Consider the following 23453-nt stretch of genomic DNA (forward strand, 5'->3'; position numbering starts at 1 on the left):
CTATCAGAATTAGTGATTATTTGACATCTACAACAATAAATTATTTATAGTAATAGTTGCAATTCCGGATCAAATACAATTATTTCACATCGATCACAAAAATAGTTCAACAATCTATAATATATAAGTCGGAGATTTATGCAAAACCATATTTGAATGACTCACATGTAGATGTGAGAATCATTTTCTACTACTAATAGTACCAAAACTTCACACTTGGATAGGGCTACGGTCCACCGAATATGTCAAATAATGAATTTAAGTGGTTAAGTTGGGAACAATATTATCAAAATTAGTAGTGAACCCACCCTCTCTTACGGCCAACAACAATACCACAGATTTTTTTTCCCTGTACATCGTAGGATTGATGGCATGAATAATTGCCTCAACTTGCAGCAATAGCCTAAACTGGGAAAAGAAAATACCATTATCGCTACTTTTCATCAGCATGTGAGCTTCAGCATAACGTACAAGACTGCTTTTTCACAACAATATTCAAACAAAAAATTGTGGATTCCAAGTAGTCTGAGTGGTATTATGTTCTCACTACACCCCACTAGAATGTTAAGGAGCATCTTTTTTTGAAGAAAAGGAATAATTGGAAGCCATAGCCAATAATAGGCTTCACCAACTGGTTTCTTCTTGAAACATTCTTTAACAAATTGTTGACAAAAAAACATTCTGGATTTGGGGAAATTAAGTAAAGGCTATAAATGACAATTGGAAAGAAAGGTTAAAAGCAAAAGATTGAAAATTTCTCTCACACCTCTCAAAAACTTTCCTCTCCACTGCCTCCTCTACTTTCCTCTCTCTCTCTCTCTCTCTCTCTCCACTTTTTCTTAACCCTTAAGTCTTCTTTACCTCCTCCTTCTTCTTCTTCCTCAATTCTGCTAAGCCAAAGAACATTGAAGCAAGGGCTTCTTCTTCTCTCTATCTCTCTCTATGTGTTCTTCAATGGCAGAAACAGAAACAGAAACAGAGTCCTACCCCAAACACCAAAAGTTGGCCTCAGAACAACAAAACCATGCAAACTCAAGTAAGTATTACAATCATTTTCTTTACAAAGTTGCTCTAGTTGTAGTTTTCTTCGTTATTCTCCCACTTTTTCCATCACAAGCTCCTGAATTCTTCAACCAAACTGTGGTCACCAGAAGCTGGGAGCTTCTGCACCTCCTGCTTGTTGGCATAGCAGTCTCTTATGGCCTGTTTAGCCGAAGAAATGACAAAACAGAGAAAGAAAACAACAACGCAAAATTCGATAATGCTCATTCCTATGTGTCCAGATTTCTTCAGGTGTCCTCAGTTTTTGATGATGAGGCCGAAATCTCACCTGGGTCTGATGAGAACAACAAGGTCCAGACATGGAGTAGTCAGTATTATAGGAATGAGCCAGTGGTGGTTGTGGCTCAAGAACACTCTGCTCTTGATGAACAGAGAGGCACCAGTTCAAGAATTGGTGAAAAGCCTTTGCTTTTGCCTGTTAGGAGCTTGAAACAACGCGTACCTGACCTTGATAATACAGAGTCTGTTAATGAATCTAGGGTCAATTCTGGTTCTCTGAGTAGGTCTAACTCGAGGTCTGGTTCGAGAAGGTTTCCGAGCAAAGGGAATAAGGGTAGAGGTGTTGATGGATTTGGGGGTTTAGATCATGAGGAATTGGAGGAGAAGTTGAAGGAAAGTGTTGTGCTTCCTTCGCCAATTCCATGGAGATCAAGATCAGGAAGGATGATGATGGATGTGAAGGAAGAAGTGGATAATAGTCCAACCATGTGCAATCTTCCTACTCCTATTCCTCCTCCAATGGAGGAATCTGAGTTTAACCGCCTTGATCCTCGGGCTTCTAGGCCTCCAAGTTCTCGTTCTTCTCGGTCCAATTCTATGTCTTCATCCCCAAAGTTGTCTCCTTCGCCTTCACTTTCTTCCCCGAAGAAGGTATCTCCTTCGCCTTCATTGGCGGGGGAGTCTCTAGCACTAGCCAAGAGTGCGGAGGATTCGGGGAGGAAGAAGAGCTTTAACAAGTCTTGTCCTCCCCCGCCTCCACCTCCCCCGCCAATGTTTTTTAAAGCATCATCAATGAGGCCAAGCAATGGCGGGGTTTCGTATGAGAAGGATTTTACGCGAAGCTTCAATAGTGAAGCAATGGAAATGAAAAGGGTCAATGGGGAATATTTGGTGAGCAGAGTGAATTCAGGGGGTGCTGACTCCAAGCAAAGAAGTAATGTTGATGGCTTGTCAATGGGGATGTCAGTGAGAACAACAAGAGCTGGTGAAAATGTAGGAGGGGCTAACTGGGTAAATGGGAAGGTGGAGAAAAGCTCTAAGGAAGTTGAAGCAACTTTGGTGGAGAAAACATCAAGAAAGAGGGTGGGGTTTGATGAAACTTCTTTCTGCATCCCCAACATGCCAACCTCAGCTTTTGGTGAATTCCCTGGTGATCAGGAGAAGGAAGATCTTTTCGACAATGTGGTTTCGGATTCAGATGAAGAAACAGAAAGTGAGGATGATGATAATAACATTGGAGGAGGTTTCATCCAAAAAGACATTGTGGAGAGCCCAAAGCCAAGTCCAAGGCATTATGAACCTGCTGCTTCTTCTGGGAGTGTGAGTGATGGAGGGCCTGATGTGGATAAGAAGGCTGATGAGTTCATAGCCAAATTCAGGGAGCAGATTAGGCTTCAGAGAATAGATTCTATCAAGAGATCAAGTGCTCAGATTAGTAGAAACATGTCAAGGTAAACCTGAAGATATATCCTTCAGCCCTTTTTAGTGTTAAAAACAGAATGGATTTAAACTTGGGTGTTTAAAGTTTCATTTTCTTGGGTTTTTATGTTCTAAATTGACTTGGTATTATAGCTTTTATTTCAAAATTATGGCCATGGTATACAGAGATTTACATGCTTTTGTGTATGAACAGCACACCAACAACTGCACCTGAGAAGTGTCCATGTTAATAACACTTTTTACTCTCTTTGCTTCTCTTTGCCATTATGAAATATGATGGTCTTCTTCAGAACAACAACCATACATATAAACTTTTCACCAGTTATTATTGTCACATTATATGTGCAAGCAATTTAATCTAGATGTGCCTCATAATGCTGTATAGCTATGGTCATTGGACCTACTACCACCTCCAATATATGCTATTATATGTATGGCAGGTGGAGGCTACTTGTTAACAATTATTATGTCTTTTTTTTTTTGGCCATGTTAACAATTATTATGTCTAATTGTTAATAGATACGTCAATTGTCACAATTGTCACATAATATGGTCAGCTAATGTGATCACGCTAGTATTTCTTTTGTCAAAATAAAATATTATGCCATCTATGCATTTGAAGAATTATGAAAGCCATTTTGTATGCTATTACTTCTTAAATTTTCTTCCAATTAGTTGAAGACATTTAAGATCTCTACCTAATGCAAAGCCTATTCATGATATGTCTACTGACCATGTCATGCATACCACATTCTGGACCTGCAGAATTCTAGTGCCAGGAGTTCCCTCCAATGATAATTTGATGAGAATCTGAAACTTAGAGACTTACTTTAGCATCTATATTACACTGTTTGAGCAAGTCCAGTCCTTTTTTGGCTGAGTATTCTATATTTGGACAACTTTCTCCTAGTAGTTTGTTGAAACCATTTTTATTATAAGATATCGGGGAATATAAATGAAATTATTTGTATCACATTTTCTATACTACATCGATACTTACTATTTAATGAGGTGAGATTCACTTGTTTTGGTAGACCTCACTTCTACAAAAGTCGTGATGATATCAGTATTGTATAAGAAATGTGATACATCTAGCATTACTATAAGGAATATATACACGAAGCAATCACAAGTCTGTCCACTTTGATACGGGACCAGTTACATATGATCAAATTGGTGAAGGCAATTTTAAATTTTTAAAGTCAATTATTAGAGCTATAATAAAAATAAAAATAAAAATCACTTTATTTAAGCAGAAGGCACATGGAAGAACTATAGTTGGTATCGTTGTTATTTGAGAAAAAGATATCCCATCTTATTCAGGTTAGTCAAACAATTACTTCATTTAAGCAGAAGTTTGAATATCTGATTGTTTCTGAATTCTGAGTGTATTAGATAGCCAATCCATACTCAATGTGTGTGTAATTTAGATTGGATACTACTTTTACATTTGGTACACCAATTTTTTTCCTTTCATCATTGTTGTTCTTCTTCCCCAATTTGTTCTCTCTCTCACTCTCGTAAAACTTTGTTCCTCTCTTTGAGCCCACCTGTGAAGGCCCAGATAAAAGCTTGCTTGTCGAAGACCCTATCTTCTCCTGCCCATGATGCTCGGTTAGTTAACTACAACATCTCAACTCATTGCAAAGGTTGCAGGTATTGAGTTGCCACTTAAACAGTGACCTCAAATTATAGAAATTAGCATTATCTTTGGTGTTAAGCAAAAGGTCTAATCCCTCCTAACTTTCAGGGGTATGAGGCATTAAAATAGATTAGGAATTATATGCTGTCTAAAAAGTTCATTTCATGTGATTCTTAGGCTTGAACTTTACCCAGTGGTGCAATTAGGAAAGGCTTGATGCAAATTTTCAAAGCAAAGATCAGCTCAATTCGCTTTTAGAGAGCTTCATTTGTTGGACTTACAGTTACTTTTAAACACTAGGAAAAAATATATAAAGTATATCAAGCTTCTTAGGCTTAATTATCGATTTACCACCTAAAACTGTAACTCATTCTCACTTTGCCACCTGTAAGTTTTTTTGTCCCAGATTACCACATGTAACTTCCATCCGTGTCCCATTTTACCATGTTTCGTCAACAATTTTGTTAAAATTGATGACTTGGCCGTTAATGCTGACGTGGCGCTCTGGATGTGTACCACGTGTCACTTTTTTTTTCTGATTTTTTTTTTCTATTTTTATAAACTTTGAAAATTAATTAAAAATAGCTCCGAACTTAAAAAAATACATGAAAACTTCCTATTGACTTGTCTTGACTAGTACTAATTTACTATGGGGTCAAAATGTCAATTTTCCCTCTAAAAATTTCCAGAAAATTTGAAAAGTCCAAATCTATTTCTAGAAAATTAAAATGCTCTAGACTCTTTGGAAATTCATAAGATAATCTTGGGAACTCCAAACAATATAAGGTCTGCACCGTTAGTCTTCTAAAAACTAACAATACCTTTCTCGTGAACACTTACTACCCAAAAGATCTCTCGGTCTTAGAGGAAAATAAATTTTAGAAAAATTCTAGAATTTCTATAAAGTCTCGAAATAATTCTCTAAAACAGGCTTTTGGTAATTCCCAAAATATTTTTGAGAATTTGTCCAAGAGTTTACGAAAATTCTAGAATTTATTTTAATCTTTTATAAATAAATTTGGACTTTCTAATTTTTTTGGAAATTTTTAGAGGACAAATCGGTAATTTAACCTGATAGTAAATTAGTGCTAGTCAAGAAGAGTCCGTAGAAATTTTTCGTGTATTTTTTTGAGTTCGGAGCTATTTTTAATTAATTTTTAAAGTTTATAAAAATAAAAAATCCGAAAATAAAAGCAAAGATGTGACACGTGACGCACATCCAACGCGCCATGTCATCAATTTTAACGGAATTGTTGACGGAATAAAGTAAAATAGGACACAGATGTAAGTTACATGTTGTAATCTGGGACAAAAAAACTTTCAGGTGGCAAAGTAGGAATGAGTTACAGTTTTGGGTGGTAAATTTATAATTAAGCCTTATATATATATATATATATATTCTCATCCTGAAGTTATTTTTGGAATGGAAGTTAGAGCATTCAACTCAAAATCGATTGATAATGGTTGAAGATAACAAAGATATAATGTATTGGGTCAAGTCATTGTCCCCTCACGTGTTGGGTGACTTACATCGAACACGTTGACAATTTATATTGGAAAACATGTGGACATTTGTAGTTGTTGGGTCTAACATATGAATTGCCACTCATATACCATGTGGAAGTTAGAGCATTGTATCCAAAACAAATTTGAAATACGTTGAGAAGTTTAAAATATAATATATTGTAACGCAAGATTTTACTTTCTCGATGTGAGATATACTCCCAACACTTGAAATTTTTAGTTAAATAAGTGAGGAGGTTTCCCAAATGTCCCTTTTGAACCTATTAGGCAGCATACAATGCCAAATCACTTTTAATGCCTCATGTCACTCAATGTTAGGCTGGGATTAGACCCTTAAAAAAAAAAAAATTAAAGTGAATGCAATAGTGAAGAATTTTGCATCCATACATAATGTGTTCAACTTTCGGTTTGATGTAGGCTGGGGATTTCAGAAGTCGTGTTGATGCTTCAACTTTTTTTCCTCAAACAATAATAACAAGAATCATTTCCCCCTTTGTGCTATTCATGATAATGGGGATTTTCTTACAAATAAATAAAATAAAGAAGAAGAGGAAATTCATGGAGATTTATCCAAAAGAACAAAATACTATGCTTTGCCAGAAGAAATAAGACATTGGGCTTTGAAAAGCCCAAGCTTTTCATTCTTTTTTGAGCATTTATTGGGCTTTGCAGAAGTTCTGAGCCCATGTATTCGTCTTCTGTGAGGAATCATGTATTCTTAAAAAGGAAGTAGACATCATATGATCTAAAGAATCAGTACCCACTTATTAAAAAAAGTTGTTACAAGAATCAGAAATATTTATTATACTGGCGAAAACCAGAATCAGGTATTTCATTTGCTGTCTTTCAACCTTTGACATCCTTTTCAAAAATTCAAGAAAGGGAGTCTTCAAATAAAGGATGCAAAAATGATGAGCAACCATGCAAAGCATCACAACTCTACCCACCAAATGAGCAAAGCATTAAATTTTTCTTTCCTACTAAGCTTTTTCCAGGAGATTCTGCTGCCTGCAGCTTTTGCATTTGCAACCAGAAAAAAATAATGCAATAATTGCTGTAGCCAGCTTCCTCTCCTTTACTGCCTTCTGGACATGTAGGATGTAGCTCATTAATTAGGGGTGTGTTTCGAACGGATCAGATTGGAAATAGGGTGTTTCAATTCTAATCTAAAAAATTTCGAAATGAAATTTCTATTCCAATTTTCATTCTAAAAAATTGGAATTTCAACATCTCATTCCAATTCGGAATTTTCTGATTTCTCGGAATTTTCAGATATTTTCGGAATATTACATTTTCATAACTTTTGGATAAAAATTCGAAATTTTCAGATAAAAAATCAGAATTTTCACGTTACTTTTTGTTATTAGTAAAAACAAACTAAAAAAATTAGTAATTACACGTACAAAAAATGTAGGTATTTTTGTTAGCATTTATGTTATTATGATACATATATATATTTATAATATACATATGTTTATATTAATAGTATTAGTTTTTTTTTTTTAATATATATGTATGTGTATGTTTGAAACAAATAACAAATTAATGAAACATATAGTAAAAAACTAAATAAATGATATAATATTAATAGAAATATGGAATAAATTAGCATAATTTTGAAAATATCGAATCGGAATGCCTTTGGAAAATTTCGGATTGGATCGGAATTTACAAATACATTCTAATTCCAATCCAATTTTTTTCAGAATTTTCGGAATTCGGCATATTCGGATTTCGGATTTGATTCGGACGTTCCAAAATTGGTTATTTTCGGATTGAAATCAGTCGGATTCGGATTTTCCAATCCAAATCACACCCCTACCATTAATTCATGATGCAATATAGCATGCCAAATGGGTACCATTAATTCATGAACCTCTCCAGCTTCCTTACTGATATGTAGTCATCAAATTTCAGTACTCCTTCAATGCTTGTTTAGTGACTGGTGGAATTATCGGATTCAGATCATAATCGATTGATATTACGATTCATATCTGGTTAATTGTATTAACATGACCACTCCATTTCCATATCACCATTCATCAAAAGTCATATAGCCCAAAGCTTCCTTAATGATCTCCACCCACTATACTATACATTCAATTTTGCTCAAGAGAAAAAGAAAATAAAGTACCAAATCAACTGAAGAAATGATTAACTGATTATAATATGTGGAAGATCATAGTTTGACATTCTTGACTAGAAAAAGAAGCATTAGCAAAGATTTAAGGAACAAAGTTTTGTCAAACACTTTTTAAGAAAATAGAAAACCCCAAGAACAAGGAACTTGTCCACACCCCCCATGACTAAAAATACACTTCTGGGTCCATCACAATCCTAATATTCAACTTATATGAATCCACCACTCACCATTCAACACCAAATCCCTAATGCCCACTTAGAATTAGGCATTCAAAGTTTCAAACCCCACAAATTGGGGGTCCTTAAATATTAAACAAAAGAGAGACAAAGAGAGATTCAACTTTAATTCTAATTAATTTAATACAACCTCCTTTAACAAATGTTAAAATGAAATTAATTAGACATTCATTACACTTTACAGACAAAGTCCTCCTTCCCTTTCTTTCCCTACAAATTGTTTAGTCTTGCAAGGAAGGGGAAGATATATTAGTACCAAACTCTAATCTACAAAAGATGGTGATGATGAAGATGATGATGGTGGTGGTGATGATGGGTCCAAATAATACAAAACATGTAGACCCACCAAATCACATATTTCACCCACCATATCTTAGAGACCTAGACTTGGAATATATAAGAATTGGTACGCTATTACAACCGCTTCTTTTTTGCACATCCTCCGTACAGATTCTAAGAGTGCCTGACTTCCTAAGATAAGGGATTTTGGGATGGGATTGGCATTTTTCTAAAATGACCAAAATGTCCTCAACCGGCTTCGAAAATTACGACCGGGTGCGGAAGGAGTCGAACGGCCGGTGCGGGATGGGAGTGGCGGAGCCCCAAGGGTTGACGGGGATGGGCCGGGTCGGGATGGAGCCCATCTGCGTGTGGTGGGGCCGGGGATCGGATGACGACGACGAGTTGGGTGGGACGGCGACACGCTCACACGAGGGGCACATGGTGAGGGTAGTGGGTGGGGTCATTTGCATGTAGAATTGTGGGGAAAGTTTCAGTGCTCTCAGCTCCTGAACTTCTTTTTGCAACCGCCTGTTCTCCTCCGTCAGATTCTCACAGCACCTCTTCAAGAACTCACAGTCCACCTCCGTTTGCTTCAACTTGGTCCTGTAAACGAAAATGAAATCTGTAAATAAGCAACTCCATGAGGGCATAAATGTAATTGGCAACTGTGATCAAATTTTCTCACCTTGCCCTTCTGTTCTGAAACCAAACTTCCACTTGTCTCGGTCGAAGGCCAAGCTGCTTAGCCAACGCTAACTTTTGCTTCTGCAAAAACAAAAAATAACCATACATGTCAGTAAATGACGCAAATACCCAAACAGAACTTTCTCAGTAACCAAACGGAAATTTCTTTTTTAATTTTCTGAGGCACCAAAAAGAAATTTAAGTAGAAACCAGCAGAGTGACTTACTGGGTTGAGAGTGTTGTGCTCCTTGAAGCTCTCTTCGAGAATAGCGGACTGGTCCTTGGAGAGCCTGAGCTTCTTTCTGGAGGTCTCGCCGTCTTCTTCGTCACTGATGCCTCTGGAGCAATCTCTCTCGATCTCAAGGTCTTCACCATTCGCGTCTCGCTCGCTTCGCTTACCGCTCACGCTCGACACCGTGCTGTTCGGCGACGACACGCCGGCCTCCTCTTCGCAGTCGGCCGTCGACGGCAGCCGGTTCACGTCGATGCCCCGGAGGAAGGATCGAGCGACAGAGTTTCGATCTGCATGTCGGATCGCAATGAATTATATAAGAAAAAGTGAATGGGTGATTGAATTGGTGGAAAATAATTTGTGGGTTTTGTTTAAGATTGATGAAAAAGTTGGCACAGATCTGAAAGATGAGATTTTTGAGTGTGAAAAGGGGTGAAGAAAACACACACACACATTGATAAAAGCTATGTTTGTAAGAAATGACAAAGGAAAAGCCGAAAAGGGAGAAATGGAGAAAATTAGGGGATTTAAGTGTGTTTGTTTCTCAGGAAAGGGCAGAGAAAATGGTTGAAAGGGTATAAACAAAGCCAGATCTGGAATTGCAAGCCATGCAGATATATGAAAGATCAAGATATATATGTACAAACCTGAAGAAGGCAAGGCCTCATTCCAAGAGGGCTTTTGATGAGGACTGAACCCAGAAGGAGAAGAAGCAGAAGCAGAAGTTGGGACTAGAGAGGGCATGAGATTGAGCTGAAGGGTATTGTTGTTGTTGTTGTTGTTGTTTTGGTTCTGATGATGAGGAAAAGTAGTGCTCAAGCTCAGACTCAGACCCAAATCTTCCCTTTCAACCATCATGGTTGTTGTTGTTCTTCTCTGCCAAGAAAACCCAAAAAGTCTCACTCCTGTTTTGTGTGAGCTTCTCTGTTTTGAGTGCTTGCTCGGTGAGTGGGTGTGGTTTCAGATAAAAGAGAACCAAAGAGAGAGTAGAGAGAGAGAGAGAGAGAGAGAAAGTTTAGGTTTGAAGGGTGATGGCCTGATGGGTGATGGGTATGTTTTGGAGAGGAGTGGTGGGGATGTTGAGGTTGGTTTTATAGAAAGTTTGAGAGAAATGGGTGTGGGAGTGGTGTGTAAGTTCAATCATGACTAAGGTGTCAGGAACCCCCAATTATCTCAATCATGGCTCTTGTTCCCCCAAAATAATGCCCAACTCTAGTCTACCACCACCTTTGTTCTCTCTCTCTATCTCTCATCATTTACTGTGCCTAGTACTCACTGTTTTTAACCATGGTAAATATAGGAACACCTTTTAACTGACTCTGAACTTTATTGGTACATTTTGTACACTTTGCTGTCATGGTATGGTGAGCACCAACTGTGTTGTTGACCCTTGATTATGGCCAAAACAAAAACTGAAAAATATTTGTACCCAAACAAAACAGAAGAACATCAGTTACTAATTAATTATTTGTTTATTATTGACATAAATAATAGTAGTTGGGGAATTTAATTTTCTAGAAGTTACTGTGTTAATATTACTTCAATAAAAGGTAAGGCTTTTTTTGTCAATAATATCATCATAAATGTTTATGTTAATATGGAGTACAGAGGTTTGAGAGGCTTCAATTTTATGACCATAGGTCCATACATAACGTGCAATCTCATTTACTTTGAACCCAACTTGGAATCATCAAACACTACTAATTTAAGCATTTTATAAAGTTCGTAATAATTAAATGATGTGAAACAGTGAAAGATATTTGAATAAAGAAGTCAGGTTTATTGTTACACTGATAGAAAATATGGGTTAAATTATTTTAATACAAAAAATTGTTAAATTCATGAATTTATTCTTTTAAATGTAGAGGTAAAACATTTAGTTAATTTGATACTACCGTTTCATTTGATTATGTCTATGATTTTGGCTTACTTGTTTGTCTCTTGGCCCAAATTATAAGTCACTTTTCATAGAGGCTTAAATTAATGAAAACAGCTAATCTAAGTAATTTTAAAATATTTATAAAAAAAATCATTTTAAAATCAATAATGCTAGGAATTTTTAATTTGGATTCCATTATAATGTGACAATATATATGTTAGTGTTTTATTTTTTTTTATTAATAGATTTCGTCCATGAGTTTTTAACTTAGAGTCACCTCTAACAATGGGAGGACTGAAAGTCATCTATTAGACCAAATAGTCATTGACAATACATATATTAGTGTTTTACTTGTTTTAGATAAATGAACTCAAAGTGATCTCATATATGAATCTCTAACATTTTGTTTCATATAATGTTGAATAGAATTTGGAATATTGTTTTACTTGTTTTATATTGTTTGAGATCCAAATTTGAAATCTCTAACATTACTCAAACAAAATTTAAATGAAGGTTTAAATAGAATTTTATTTATTTTTTCATAATGGGTGACCAAGATTACATTTTTAGATTTGAATAGAATCTTTCAATGATTAACTACCATTTCTAGTGAAGCTTCATCTAGATGGACCATGGATGTGGACTCCATACTTGATTTTTCCTTTTTATTGGTAGGGAAAGTATAATGTTATTATTCAGGTCAATTCAATTTTTAATTGGCTGAATTTGTTGTTAAAAATCTTTTAAAAACTAGGTTTATGAGTAATTTATTATAAAGTTTCAACTCAATATGTACGTGTATGCGTGGGCGGAGATGAAAAAATACACTACCAAGCGCTCAGTAGCTTAAGGGTGGACAAAAACTGATTCAAACCGACCAACCCAACTAAATTGGGTTGGATTGGTTTAGTTTCTAACACTCAAAAAATAGAGGTTGATTTAGAACCCAACCAACTCAACCACTAATGGGTTGGTTAGCGGGTTGGGCTCTCAAATAACCGATCAAAACCAACTAAAATAAATAAATTATATATTTAAATATACACTTAGCAACACATTGTTGGTTAGTTTTAGGCTTATTGTGGTCCTTATTTGGCATCACATATGCGGCATATACATAATGGGGTGGTGAATTTAAGGGCCCGTTTGGTATCCTACTAAAAGAAAAAATCAATAATTAGGATTTTTTTTTTAATGTGATTTTTCAAAATCAATTTTTAAAATTTGAAAACTTGTTTGGTATAAAATTTTAAAAATCATGACAACTAACAAACATGTTTTTAAAAATTTGGAAATGGTCTAACAAACATGTTTTTTTCATTTTTGGAAAAAACAAAAATTTAATTTTTGAATAGATTACCAAATAGGTCATAAATGTTATTTGTTATTGGGCTTTAAACTTGACTTTGGGCCAAAATTTACATTTTTTTTTGCCAAGCCCAGACCGTTCAAACCGACTTTGATTGGTTTGGATTGGTTCGATTTTTTCACTTTAATTGGTTTGGTTTGATTTGAAAATCCATCAAGCTGAACACATTGGTTTGATCTACGATTTGAGCTAAAAATCGAACCAAACCAACCTGTGCCCACCCCTACAGTAGCTTACAGAGGGCTCAGTACACCAACCGCTCGGTAGTATACATATGCACATTTTTAAATTTTAGATGCATCTTTTTAGCTTGCAGATGACATGTTTTACATTGCAGATGCATGTAACATGCATCTGCCGAGCGCTCGACAAATCCCGCCGAGCGCTCAGTAGTGCTTTACCTAACGTTTGAGCTAGCTGGAGTTTTACTTAACTTTCTTATTTTTTACTTATAATTAAACAGTAATGCTACACTTACCATATTTTTATATCACAATTTCATATCATCTTACGTGGCATTCATACATTGGATACTAAAAATTAAAAAATAAAACCTAAAAAAGAAAAAGAAAATACTCTTCCAGTAAAGTAATGACACATCAGGTGAGATACAAATGTGGACAACTATTTTTTTTCTCTCTTTTTGATAATTAAAGCATCGAAAAAAAGAAAAAAAAACCTAACCTGCAATAATGAAGTTCTCTATCAAAATTCTGAGAGGATTAATGAGAAATTGAAGTTTCTATACCAACCCCAATTTTATGCTTTCTTTTACTCTCTTTTTGTTCCATTTTTTGCTTGGAACCAAATCAATGCAAGTTGCTCGCACTCATATCGACCAATGAAATGGTATTTGACAAGAAAACCATCAAATCCAGATGGACAATCACACCGAATCTCAAGCATTAATACCCGGGGCCACACTCACCGCCCACTAGAACGTCCTCGTAAGATCGACGTTCCTGATCAAACTCCACTATTGGGGCCCACATAAAACGCTGTGTGTGCTCCATGATTAAGATTTAAGACCAAGGCCATGTAATTGAAGCTGGACAACCATCAAATCAGTGAAGGAAACGGATGGCTACGATTAGAAGCGAACAGACAGATAAGCCTTTGATTTGGCTCGTCACTGGTGGGTCCCACCACACCCACACACACCTGTGGGTCCCACTCTTATCTTTTGTTGAAAAATCTTCTTCTTCTTCTCTTTCTTTTGTTCCTTCCCGTGCGATTCCCACGAGGGGAGTGGGGGCGACGGGGTTTGCGGTTTCAGCCAAAAGCGTCGCTTTCTCAACCTTTTCTTCTGTTAAAACCGGTGCGTTTCGACCCCCTCGTATGCCGACAAATATCCCTCGCGTTTCTTAGCGTGGGTTTCACGCTCTCTTGTCATTGCAAGGTGTGGCCCGCGTGGGTGTTGCGTGCTCGTGACGATTAAAGGACAGAGAGTGTGTATGAGATGGCTGAGAGCCGAGCCACAACTTCAATCTTGTGTAATTTGTTTTCCTTTTCTCTTTTTTATCTTAAATCTTATATTATATTTCTTAACTACAAACTTATTTTGTTAAAGAGGAATTTACAAATTTTGTCTACTTATTTTATACTTAGTTCAATTTTGATTTACGATATTTTTTAAATTCTATTTTTGTCCACTTATTTTATACCTAGTTCAATTTTGGTCTACAATCTTTTTTAAGTTATAATTTTAAATCATTTTGATTGTGTTTTCTTCAATTATAATTAAAGTATAAGTTATATTTCATCATTTCTTAGTCATAGGAACCAATTTGAAGTATTATAATTAAAGAGAATTGAAGTTTGATGAAGTTTGAAAAATCTAATAATTTTCTAGGAAAAATTGGTATTTTCGGGTACCATACTTTGGGGCCAATTATCTTGAGTTTTAGAACTCCGATTTGAATGATCTTTATATGGTTGTAAAGAGGGGATGCATATCTTTAAAATAAGTATATGTTTTCTGAATTTGGCTAAGATTTGATAGAGTAAAAAACATGACAAATTTGTGAAAATAAATTTAGACCTTTATTGAACAAGTGAAATAATTAGTGGACCAAAACAAAACTTAAAAAAAATTGTGAACCAAAATTGAACTAGGTATAAAGTAAGTATACCAAATCTGTAATTTTCTCTTTTTTCAAACTATCTATTAGTATAAGATGTTATATCATCGAGTTGTGAATCTAGATCATTATTTTTTTTCTACGAGATGGGAGATTCGAAATTTCAAACTTTAAACATTTCTAACATTATGGAGAGAAATATCACTAGACTAATATCTAGTTGATACCTAAACAATTAGTTAGGATAATTCTTAAATGATAGTGTATTTCAAATTGTCTAGTAAGAAAACATTACTCGGCTACTAACAACTACTTATTTACTAAACTATTTTGAAATAATGCTAGTTATCTTCTCATTTTTACCTTCATTCTTCTCTTGTTCGTTCATAGTATAGTCTTATGATTATAACCATTCATTTTATAAATTACTCTTTGTATCCTAAAAAATTAATCAAATTAAGAAATAATTTACTCATCTAATTATAATAAAATAAATATACGATAAATCTAACACTATCAAAATCATCTATTTTTTAATAACAATTTTTTATTTTATTGATTATTTATAAGGATGATCTTTAATGGATACATAAAATGTTTAATTTCAATAATGAGAATACACTGTGAAATTGACAGGTGAGGTAGAATGAGATGATAGATTTAAGAATGTAACTAACATTTCTCATTATTTTGTTAATGTTAATATATAACACATGCTTCACATTTTATGATACCTTTGTGGTTGATTTTATTGACTTTGTAACCAGCATTAAGTTTTGGCAACTAGAAACAAATGGGGGAGGTTTAGTCATATATGCCTTAAATGCAATCGTAAAAGCCAGCTGAAGACAATTAATTTGTAATATCAATCGTAAAAGTCAGCTTGCTCATTACACTCATTCCTACTTTCCTAGCCTTGGTGCAATTTAATGTGCTTTTAGAACTATTTCCTACTGCCGCTAGTTAAATGGATACCAAATCTCTCATTTATTTTGGATGATTTCTGAATCTCTCAGCTCTCATTTTGACTAAGCAAATTTTTTGTTCAAAATACAGACCAAGCAATTTAGGGGCATTCATTTTTTCCAACAACATGATATGATTGAACATGTCAAATATGAAAATATTAATATTTGGAATTAACGTTACATATTAAAGGCAACTAGGCAAGTATAGGCATTATTGTAATTATCGATTAATATTCTTTTTTTTTTAGAAATATAAATTTTAACAATTTCTTTTTTGACATATGAATATATTTTCGATGGTAAAATTACATGCTCAGGTGATGTGTGCTTATTTGATTATTAGAAAAATAATATCGACAAATCAAGAAGACAAGAACACTACTATGTTCACTATATTTCATTCGCCAAATTTGGACTTGTTAGTACAATATTTATTTAAATTTAAACTTAATTGAATCTTGGTGATCTTGTGAGCAGTTGATGAAACTACGATTGCAGTTTTCTTTAGAAAGCCTCATAACTAACAAACAAAGAAAACAATAAATACTTAAGAGTTTGATATTATCGAACGATGAGTACATTGAACTATTCATGTAGTTGAGAGCCCTAGTAATCATCCCAAGCCCCATTATGCATTATCGGCCCACATCTTATCAAGAAATGTACTAGATGGGCATCGACATTTTTCAAATCCAATATCAATAATTTGTTTTTTACTTATGTAGTTATGTATACCAATAATTAAATCTTCAATCAACTAGTGATAGACAAAGATAAAATTGTTAGAGTCGATATTAACTTTAAAAGGTCTTCAGTTTAAGTCCAATGAGTCCAAGCTGCCTTGCTAGGCCCTCTTATCCCTTCCTTCTCCGAGCCGGGTTATGGAAGGCGATGAATCAACAATTTGAAGTATCTTGTACTTGATATGTATTGCATTATTTGTTAAACAAATTGAACGAGCCAGTTATCCGAGCTAATTTTTTTTCTTGAGCTGACTCACTGAGCCGTGCAAGCCAAGCCGAAATTGAGCGAGAGAGAGAGAGAGAGGGAAAGAAGGGAACACAGGAGAGTGGACTTCACGTGGGGGGGGGGGAGAGAGGATTGCGAAAATGAGGGAAGCGTGGAAGAAAGAGCAGAGGTGCCCTGGGCTTGGCCCCCAACTCACGTGGACCAACATGTTCTGCCCCTGGGCCCCACTCCCCTTCGGGACACGTGCTCTCCCACGCTCCCCACCCCTCCCCTCTCTTTGCTGTTACACCTTGTGGGCCCCACACACACACAATCGTGCGTGTCATCTTGTCCCTCCACTTCCCGACACTCTCCTCATCACAATCATTTGAACTCACTCACCTCATCACTCCCCCCACCCTCCACTCTCCTCCCCAGAGCGTGCAACCCAAATCCTACTATCCCACCAATGCGGTGACCCGCGTGACGGTTCGTGCTTCCTTTTGAGCGTGGGGGCTTGTGGGGTTGCTCCGTTTCCGTCTTAATCTCCAGGTTCTCGTATCATGCAAGTTGGTCCTGGTTGAGTCACGTCCTCAGGAAATGACAAAAGAGTCCAAAGGATAATGAGCTAATCATTAACTTCTATTTATTTTCTTTAATTAAAAAATCGCCAAGGGTTTAATCAATGATGAGCAGGACAATATATACACGTAACTCAATCTAAATCTGATCTGAAATTACATTTACACCCTCGTTGGACAAGGATGGAACAATACTCTATTGCGTGCTGAAGCAACGGAGAAGGACAATATTATGTTTTGTGTTCGCGATTTGGACCCTATATTACTCACTCAACCTCTAATTTTAAAAGGACACTACTTGGGTTACTACCCTAAGGTCACCCCTCACTTCAAAATTATAATTTTGGTAATACCAATGTATGATCGAAATTGTTCATTTTTTAGATCACCTATTATAGATCATCTCTGTAAAAAATTAACTTAATTAAAAATTATTTGGTTATATAACTGTTATTGATTAAATATAAAGAATCAACAGTTTGGTCAAAAAAATCACTTTTTAATTGAAAACCATCAATTTTTTCTACTTAATTGACAACAATTATCAAACGATTTCCGATTGATTTGATTTTTTACAAAAATGATCTTTAATTGGTTATCTAAAAAGTGAACGATTCCGATCATGTACCGACATTACCAAAATCAAAATTTGAGGAAATGGGGTAACCTTGGAATACCCCTTGGGAGTGACCCAAATATTGTCCTTTTTAAAATCCTAATATCTAAATGATCATTATGTTCTAATATCGCATTTTTTAAAATGTGTTCGCAAAATCAATTATGTGATAAGAGAGTTAGAATAGTCACTCATCAATCATTTGGTGTGATAAGCTTTATTTTTGGCTTGGTTAAAATCCCTTGGATAAATTTGGCATACATTTGATCAATAATTTATTCCTTTAACTAGTTACCAATTCACTTACTTTTCATATATATTTCTGAGAACAGTTTTGCTCACCTCCTTTAACTAGGGTGTATGCTCACCTCCCCTCTCAAATCATGACATTTGTTTAAAAAATTAACCTGAGTTAATATATTATATATTTTTTTATTTTTTTACACAAAACACTCTCTCTCCTCTTTGCGTTCTCTCTCTCCCCAACTCATCTCTCTCGATCTCCCTGTCGCCGCCACCCCTGAAAACCCAACCCCCCATATCAAATATCCAAACCGAGCCCAAAAAAGCCAACTTTACAATATAAATCAATAAACCCAATTGGAGAAATCTTTAAGAGAATGTACACATAAAGAACACAATCACACTACGGCCATTTTGACTTTGGAGATTGTCATTGCCTATGCTTTGCCTAAACATTAGCTTCACTCTGAAAAGAACTAAACATTTTGTCACATTAGTCTTTTAGAACAGATTCAAAACTAGATTGAAGGAAAACCCAATCACAAAAATGATTTTTTAAAAAACAAAAAACCCAAATCACAGTTTTGGATGAACTGAGAAATCGAAATAGGCCCACAAACACAGAGGGTTTGGGGATTACCTTAACAGTGAACTTATGGGAATCAAGTACAGGGAAGCCCTCATTGGGCTTAACGACGAAGGTCAAGACAGATGAGAGAGGCTGGGTTTTGGGAGGAGAGAGGTGAGTCAGGGGAGAGAGAGAACGCAGAGAAGAGAGAGATAGTTTTGTGTTAAAAAAAAATAAAAAATAATTAAATAAAAAATATGTTAACTCAAGGTTAATTATTTGAACAGATGTCATAATTTGAGAAGGGAGGTGAGCATACACCCTAATTAAAGGAGGTGAGCAAAACTGCTCTCATATATTTCTAGTCAACGTTTCTTAAAATTCAGATATTGTAAATCTCTTTTATGAACTCAACTCTTTTTCAAACATTTTTTTATTATTTGACTCTTTATTGTTAGTAACTGATGCTATTGCTTCATAAATCTTTAGTGCTTTTAATGCTCATAATTCTTTGTTTTGACTTTTATTTTTTAAAATTTCAAATATAAATTTTTCATAAACTTCTAAACAACCTATACTAACAAAATTAGAATTATACAATAAGTAGAAATCAACAAAATATACTTCAACACACCTACAATAAGTAAAAATAGTGAATCTACATACAATTCTCATCCACAAAAAAAAAAAAAAAAAACATACAATTCTCATAAACAAATAAATAACCTACAACAACAAAGGAACAAGCATTTGTATTAAAAAAAAAAAAAACTAAGGAATCTACATGAATTATTCAATATGACTTATGTTACCATAATTCAATACATAACCTACATTTAATAAAAATACCATAAAGAACCTACATCAAAATCATTCAATAAGAAACCTAAATTAGAATGATTTAATAAGGAATCTAGATTTAATGAAAATACAATAGCTAATACACCTGCACCATCAGAAAAAAAAAATAATGGTGTTAGACTCTATAAAAAATTAGTTTAAAGGGCTAATATCCAAATTTCCATAATTTATATTGACAATTAACATACATAATATATCAAATTGTTTGACCATAGAAATTTTCTTTTTTATGTACTAAATAATGAGATTGGAGAACTTTCCCAATGATTGTGTTCTATATTTACAAATTTTTTACACAAAATCAATTATATAAATAAAGTTTAGCTGATAGAATATGAACAAGTACAAATTAGAGAAGTGATATATGCACTTAATTTAAAAGCGACAACTCTCACAACTAATACATAACAAGTGTATGGAACTATTTTTGGACTGCAAATAACTTTTCCCACCTACTAATCATGGAACCACCAACACATAAAGAAAATCATGCGAAATTTCTAAGATATATGGGACTGCAAAATCTAAATCATTGGCTAGTATTAGTTCATGCATGAATCACATTTATTTTGAAATTAATATACTTTGTAATGTCTCTTCCCATAGTCACTATCTTGCCTTCAATACATGTGATACCATATTTATTTTAATTTCAAATATTGGTTTTTCATATTCTCATACATCAAGTTTTTCCATAGGAGGTTTACATGTGCACGTAGCTAGCTAGTAGGTGGCTTGACAATACTGTACTTCTCACTCTTATAGTCTCATGGGCTATTATTGAATCTTGAAAGTAAGTTATTATTAATTGCACGTACATTTTATCATCCCAAAGAAAATTTTTTTATGATAAATTCTAAATCAAATTTTCCTTGTAAAAAAACATTAAATCTTTTCTTGCTAAAATAACTTGTATAATTTTTAAATTATATTCAGACAATGACTAAATAGGCCAAACGCATCACTAACCTTAGTCCAAATGATGACCGCATGACACCATGATTCATGGAGACATAGCTGCGGCCATTGCAATACTAAAAGACATGCTAAATTGCTAAGCTAGACTTACTGACTTACATACGAAAGATTTTATAAGGACTTTTAATTTTAGTGGTAGATAAAAATCATAAAATTTACTCACACACACGTAAGTTCATAATTTGTGTCGTGTGAAAATTAATTGGTGAGTCCGATTACATATTTTAATAAGCTCACACACATAACATGTTTTTTAATTTATTCATGCCTGATACTAAATGTGTATGTGATTTTAGTATTTTACAAAAGACTTCACACTAATGTGTGATTTCTTTTTATATATACCAATAAATAACTGCTTACTTATTTGATGTGAGATTACACAGATAATTCTAATCTAATTTTTTTTTCAATGTTGGAACCTCTGCCTCATCTATTGATTTTCTGTGTACCAAAAGAAAATTAAAGATTTTCAAACATTTAGGTTTAATGGAAGGCATTGTATGAAATAGAAAATAATGCAAGACAATAATTGATGTAATTGACTACATGCATTTTGGGACAACGAGTATTATGAGGACTATGATGATGATATTTTTCATGATCACGACATAATTGATTTGGTATGTTTCATTCAAGGTTCATATTCATTTTCGTCAAGAATAAAAAATAAAAAGGACCATATTCATTAAAGATAATCATTTACTTGTATATAAGGTACACATATACGTATGTCTCACTATTAGTCTTTCAATATTTCTCTGTACTAATTTATTTTGCAATAATGAATGAGAATGATAACATATATAATAAAATACCATTAACTAATTTACTGCTTGAAAATTAATCTCAAACATACTATTTCCTGTTATTAAAGAAGGTGCTATGTTTTGGTTGGCTCAAGGAGACAGTCAAAGTTGATCCAAAATATCTCAAATAAGGTGCATGGAACCTAGACCCCAACTCTCCACTAAACCTCACTCTTTTCTACCATGCCTAAAGCATACAATTATTTCATTGGCCAACAAAAATAAAGCATACAATTATTTGTACAATAGACAAATTACTTAGTACCGATCGATTTTTCTTTCATAACTTATCTAGCTAGGAGACTAGGACATGATATGAACACCGCCCGCAGTATATTAAAAAGAACAAAAATATCATAGTCAGTTTTGACAATACCATGTAAATTAAAAAAGTAAAAAATTGGGTTAAATTACTTTTTGTTTTTCCAATATTACTGTACATATTAACACTGTACCCTTAATAAAAATAGAAATATGACCCACTTGTATATGTAGATCTCACTTCTATTAAAAATGTGATACTAATTAATATGACATAAAAAACAAACTAATTATTAGTTTAGTAACATTTTTCTTTTCACAAAGTGAAAATGTCTTACATTTTAATTTTCCTTCCCGAATCAACATAAAAACATAAATTTAGTAAACAAATTGTGCTCCATTTAACATTATTCGTGATTAAAAACTTGTGATCCATTTGTAGAGAAGATAGCATATATAGCACGTACTAATAATAGAAGTGACCTTAAAGGTATACGAAGTAAACTAGGGGTGCACTACTACAATAATATAAATAGACGACATTATCTACACAACGGTTGTTTTAAAACTGTTGTGTAGTTTTAAGACATAACAATTTTTAAAAAAACCGTTGTATTTATGCATGAAATACAATGATTTTTTGTGAGATACATTTTATGAACTTGCCTAAACAACACTTATTAGTCGTGACCGTTGTGTATGCGAAAGAAAATGAAAAAAACCGGTGCTACAATATTTTAATTAATCCTCTCGATCTGTGTCCTCCTCTATCACTCACTCTCAAACTCTCTCACCCCTGGATATGCTCTTTTTCTCTCCCTCTCAAACCCTCTCAATCTACTTTTTTTTTTTCTCTCTCTCTCTCACTCTCACTCTCTATCAAACTTTCTCTTCTATTCTCCTCACTCTCTATATCTCTCTCACACCCTCCCTCGATCGACCTCGCCCTCGCCCTCTTTTCTTTGTCAGTCTCGATCGTCGTCACCATCGAAACCCAGAAGCTGCCTTTCACCTTGCCCCATAGTTTAATGGGTATAAGCAAAACAAATTCCAGTTACATATAATCTCTCTCATTCTGCTTTTTCTCTTTGATTACACTTGTGGTGATAAATGGTCAGTGAGGCCGGGTTTTGTAGTCTCATAACCTGGGTCCATTTGCCCACCATTTTTGATCTATTCTTGGATCTTCTGTTCTTTCTGGGTTTCTCTTAGATCCGGTGATGAACCAAGGTCAAGAGCGTCGTTAAATACTCCTTCATCTCTTTCTCTATTTCATTTACTGATTCAAGGTTAGGTTATTATTATTATTATTTTTTTTTTGAGTTTTAGCATCTTTTATTCTTTAGATGTTTTTTTATTTTCGTTTTCTAGGGCTTTTGATTTTCATTTTTAGGGCTAAGTTGTGATTTTTTTTTTCTGAAATTGGAGAGGAGAGGCTATATGGCGAATAGAGTAGATCACGAGTACGACTATCTGTTCAAGATCGTGCTGATCAGAGACTCTAGTGTGGGCAAATCGAACTCTACAGACAAGTTAACTATCTGTTTTAGTTAAACTTCTTGTTGGAAATTTGAATACACAACGGGTTTAGATAATCAACAGATGTGTATATGCAATTTAAACAACATTTTTTAGTAAAAACTGTTGTTTAGGATCTCATGGAACAACATTTCGACCAATTTAATACTTAATTATGCAACGGTTTTTCTTAAAACTGATGTTTAACAGTACTTTGGACAACTTTTATAGTAAATAAGTATTGTGAGATTACCACTAATACAATAGTTTTATATCTGTAAGCGTTGTGTATTGTGTTACGAGACAACC

General features: G+C 34.4%; 2 protein-coding genes across 2 annotated transcripts; one reads left to right on the forward strand and one right to left on the reverse strand.

Annotated features, from left to right (window-relative positions):
• Nucleotides 1–815: 815 nt before the first annotated feature.
• On the forward strand, nucleotides 816–2974 carry LOC147273735 (hydroxyproline-rich glycoprotein family protein). The gene has a single exon (XM_086256553.1). It carries the CDS (start codon nucleotides 943–945, stop codon nucleotides 2734–2736), a length of 1794 nt encoding a protein of 597 aa, XP_086112679.1. The 5' UTR covers nucleotides 816–942; the 3' UTR covers nucleotides 2737–2974.
• Nucleotides 2975–8352: 5378 nt separating this feature from the next.
• On the reverse strand, nucleotides 8353–10526 carry LOC147273736 (homeobox-leucine zipper protein HAT4-like). Its single transcript, XM_086256554.1, has 4 exons — nucleotides 10112–10526; nucleotides 9459–9754; nucleotides 9234–9313; nucleotides 8353–9151 (listed from the first exon to the last, which is right to left on the reverse strand). The coding sequence occupies exons 1-4, from the start codon at nucleotides 10320–10322 to the stop codon at nucleotides 8812–8814; spliced, it is 927 nt and encodes a 308-aa protein (XP_086112680.1). The 5' UTR covers nucleotides 10323–10526; the 3' UTR covers nucleotides 8353–8811.
• Between the last annotated feature and the right edge of the window lie 12927 nt (nucleotides 10527–23453).

This window comes from Dryas octopetala, chromosome 9 (assembly GCF_963921425.1).
Source record: "Dryas octopetala chromosome 9, drDryOcto1.1, whole genome shotgun sequence".
NCBI classification, from domain to species: Eukaryota; Viridiplantae; Streptophyta; class Magnoliopsida; order Rosales; family Rosaceae; genus Dryas; species Dryas octopetala.

Excerpts from the sequence above, each read along its gene's own strand:
- LOC147273735 (XM_086256553.1), top strand. The coding sequence starts at position 943 with ATGTGTTCTTCAATGGCAGAAACAGAAACAGAAACAGAGTCCTACCCC.
- LOC147273736 (XM_086256554.1), bottom strand. The coding sequence starts at position 10,322 with ATGATGGTTGAAAGGGAAGATTTGGGTCTGAGTCTGAGCTTGAGCACT. Across the intron at positions 9,755-10,111 it reads TGAGGCCTTGCCTTCTTCAG|ATCGAAACTCTGTCGCTCGA; the intron begins GTTTGTACATAT and ends TCCGACATGCAG. Across the intron at positions 9,314-9,458 it reads AGCACAACACTCTCAACCCA|AAGCAAAAGTTAGCGTTGGC; the intron begins GTAAGTCACTCT and ends TTGTTTTTGCAG.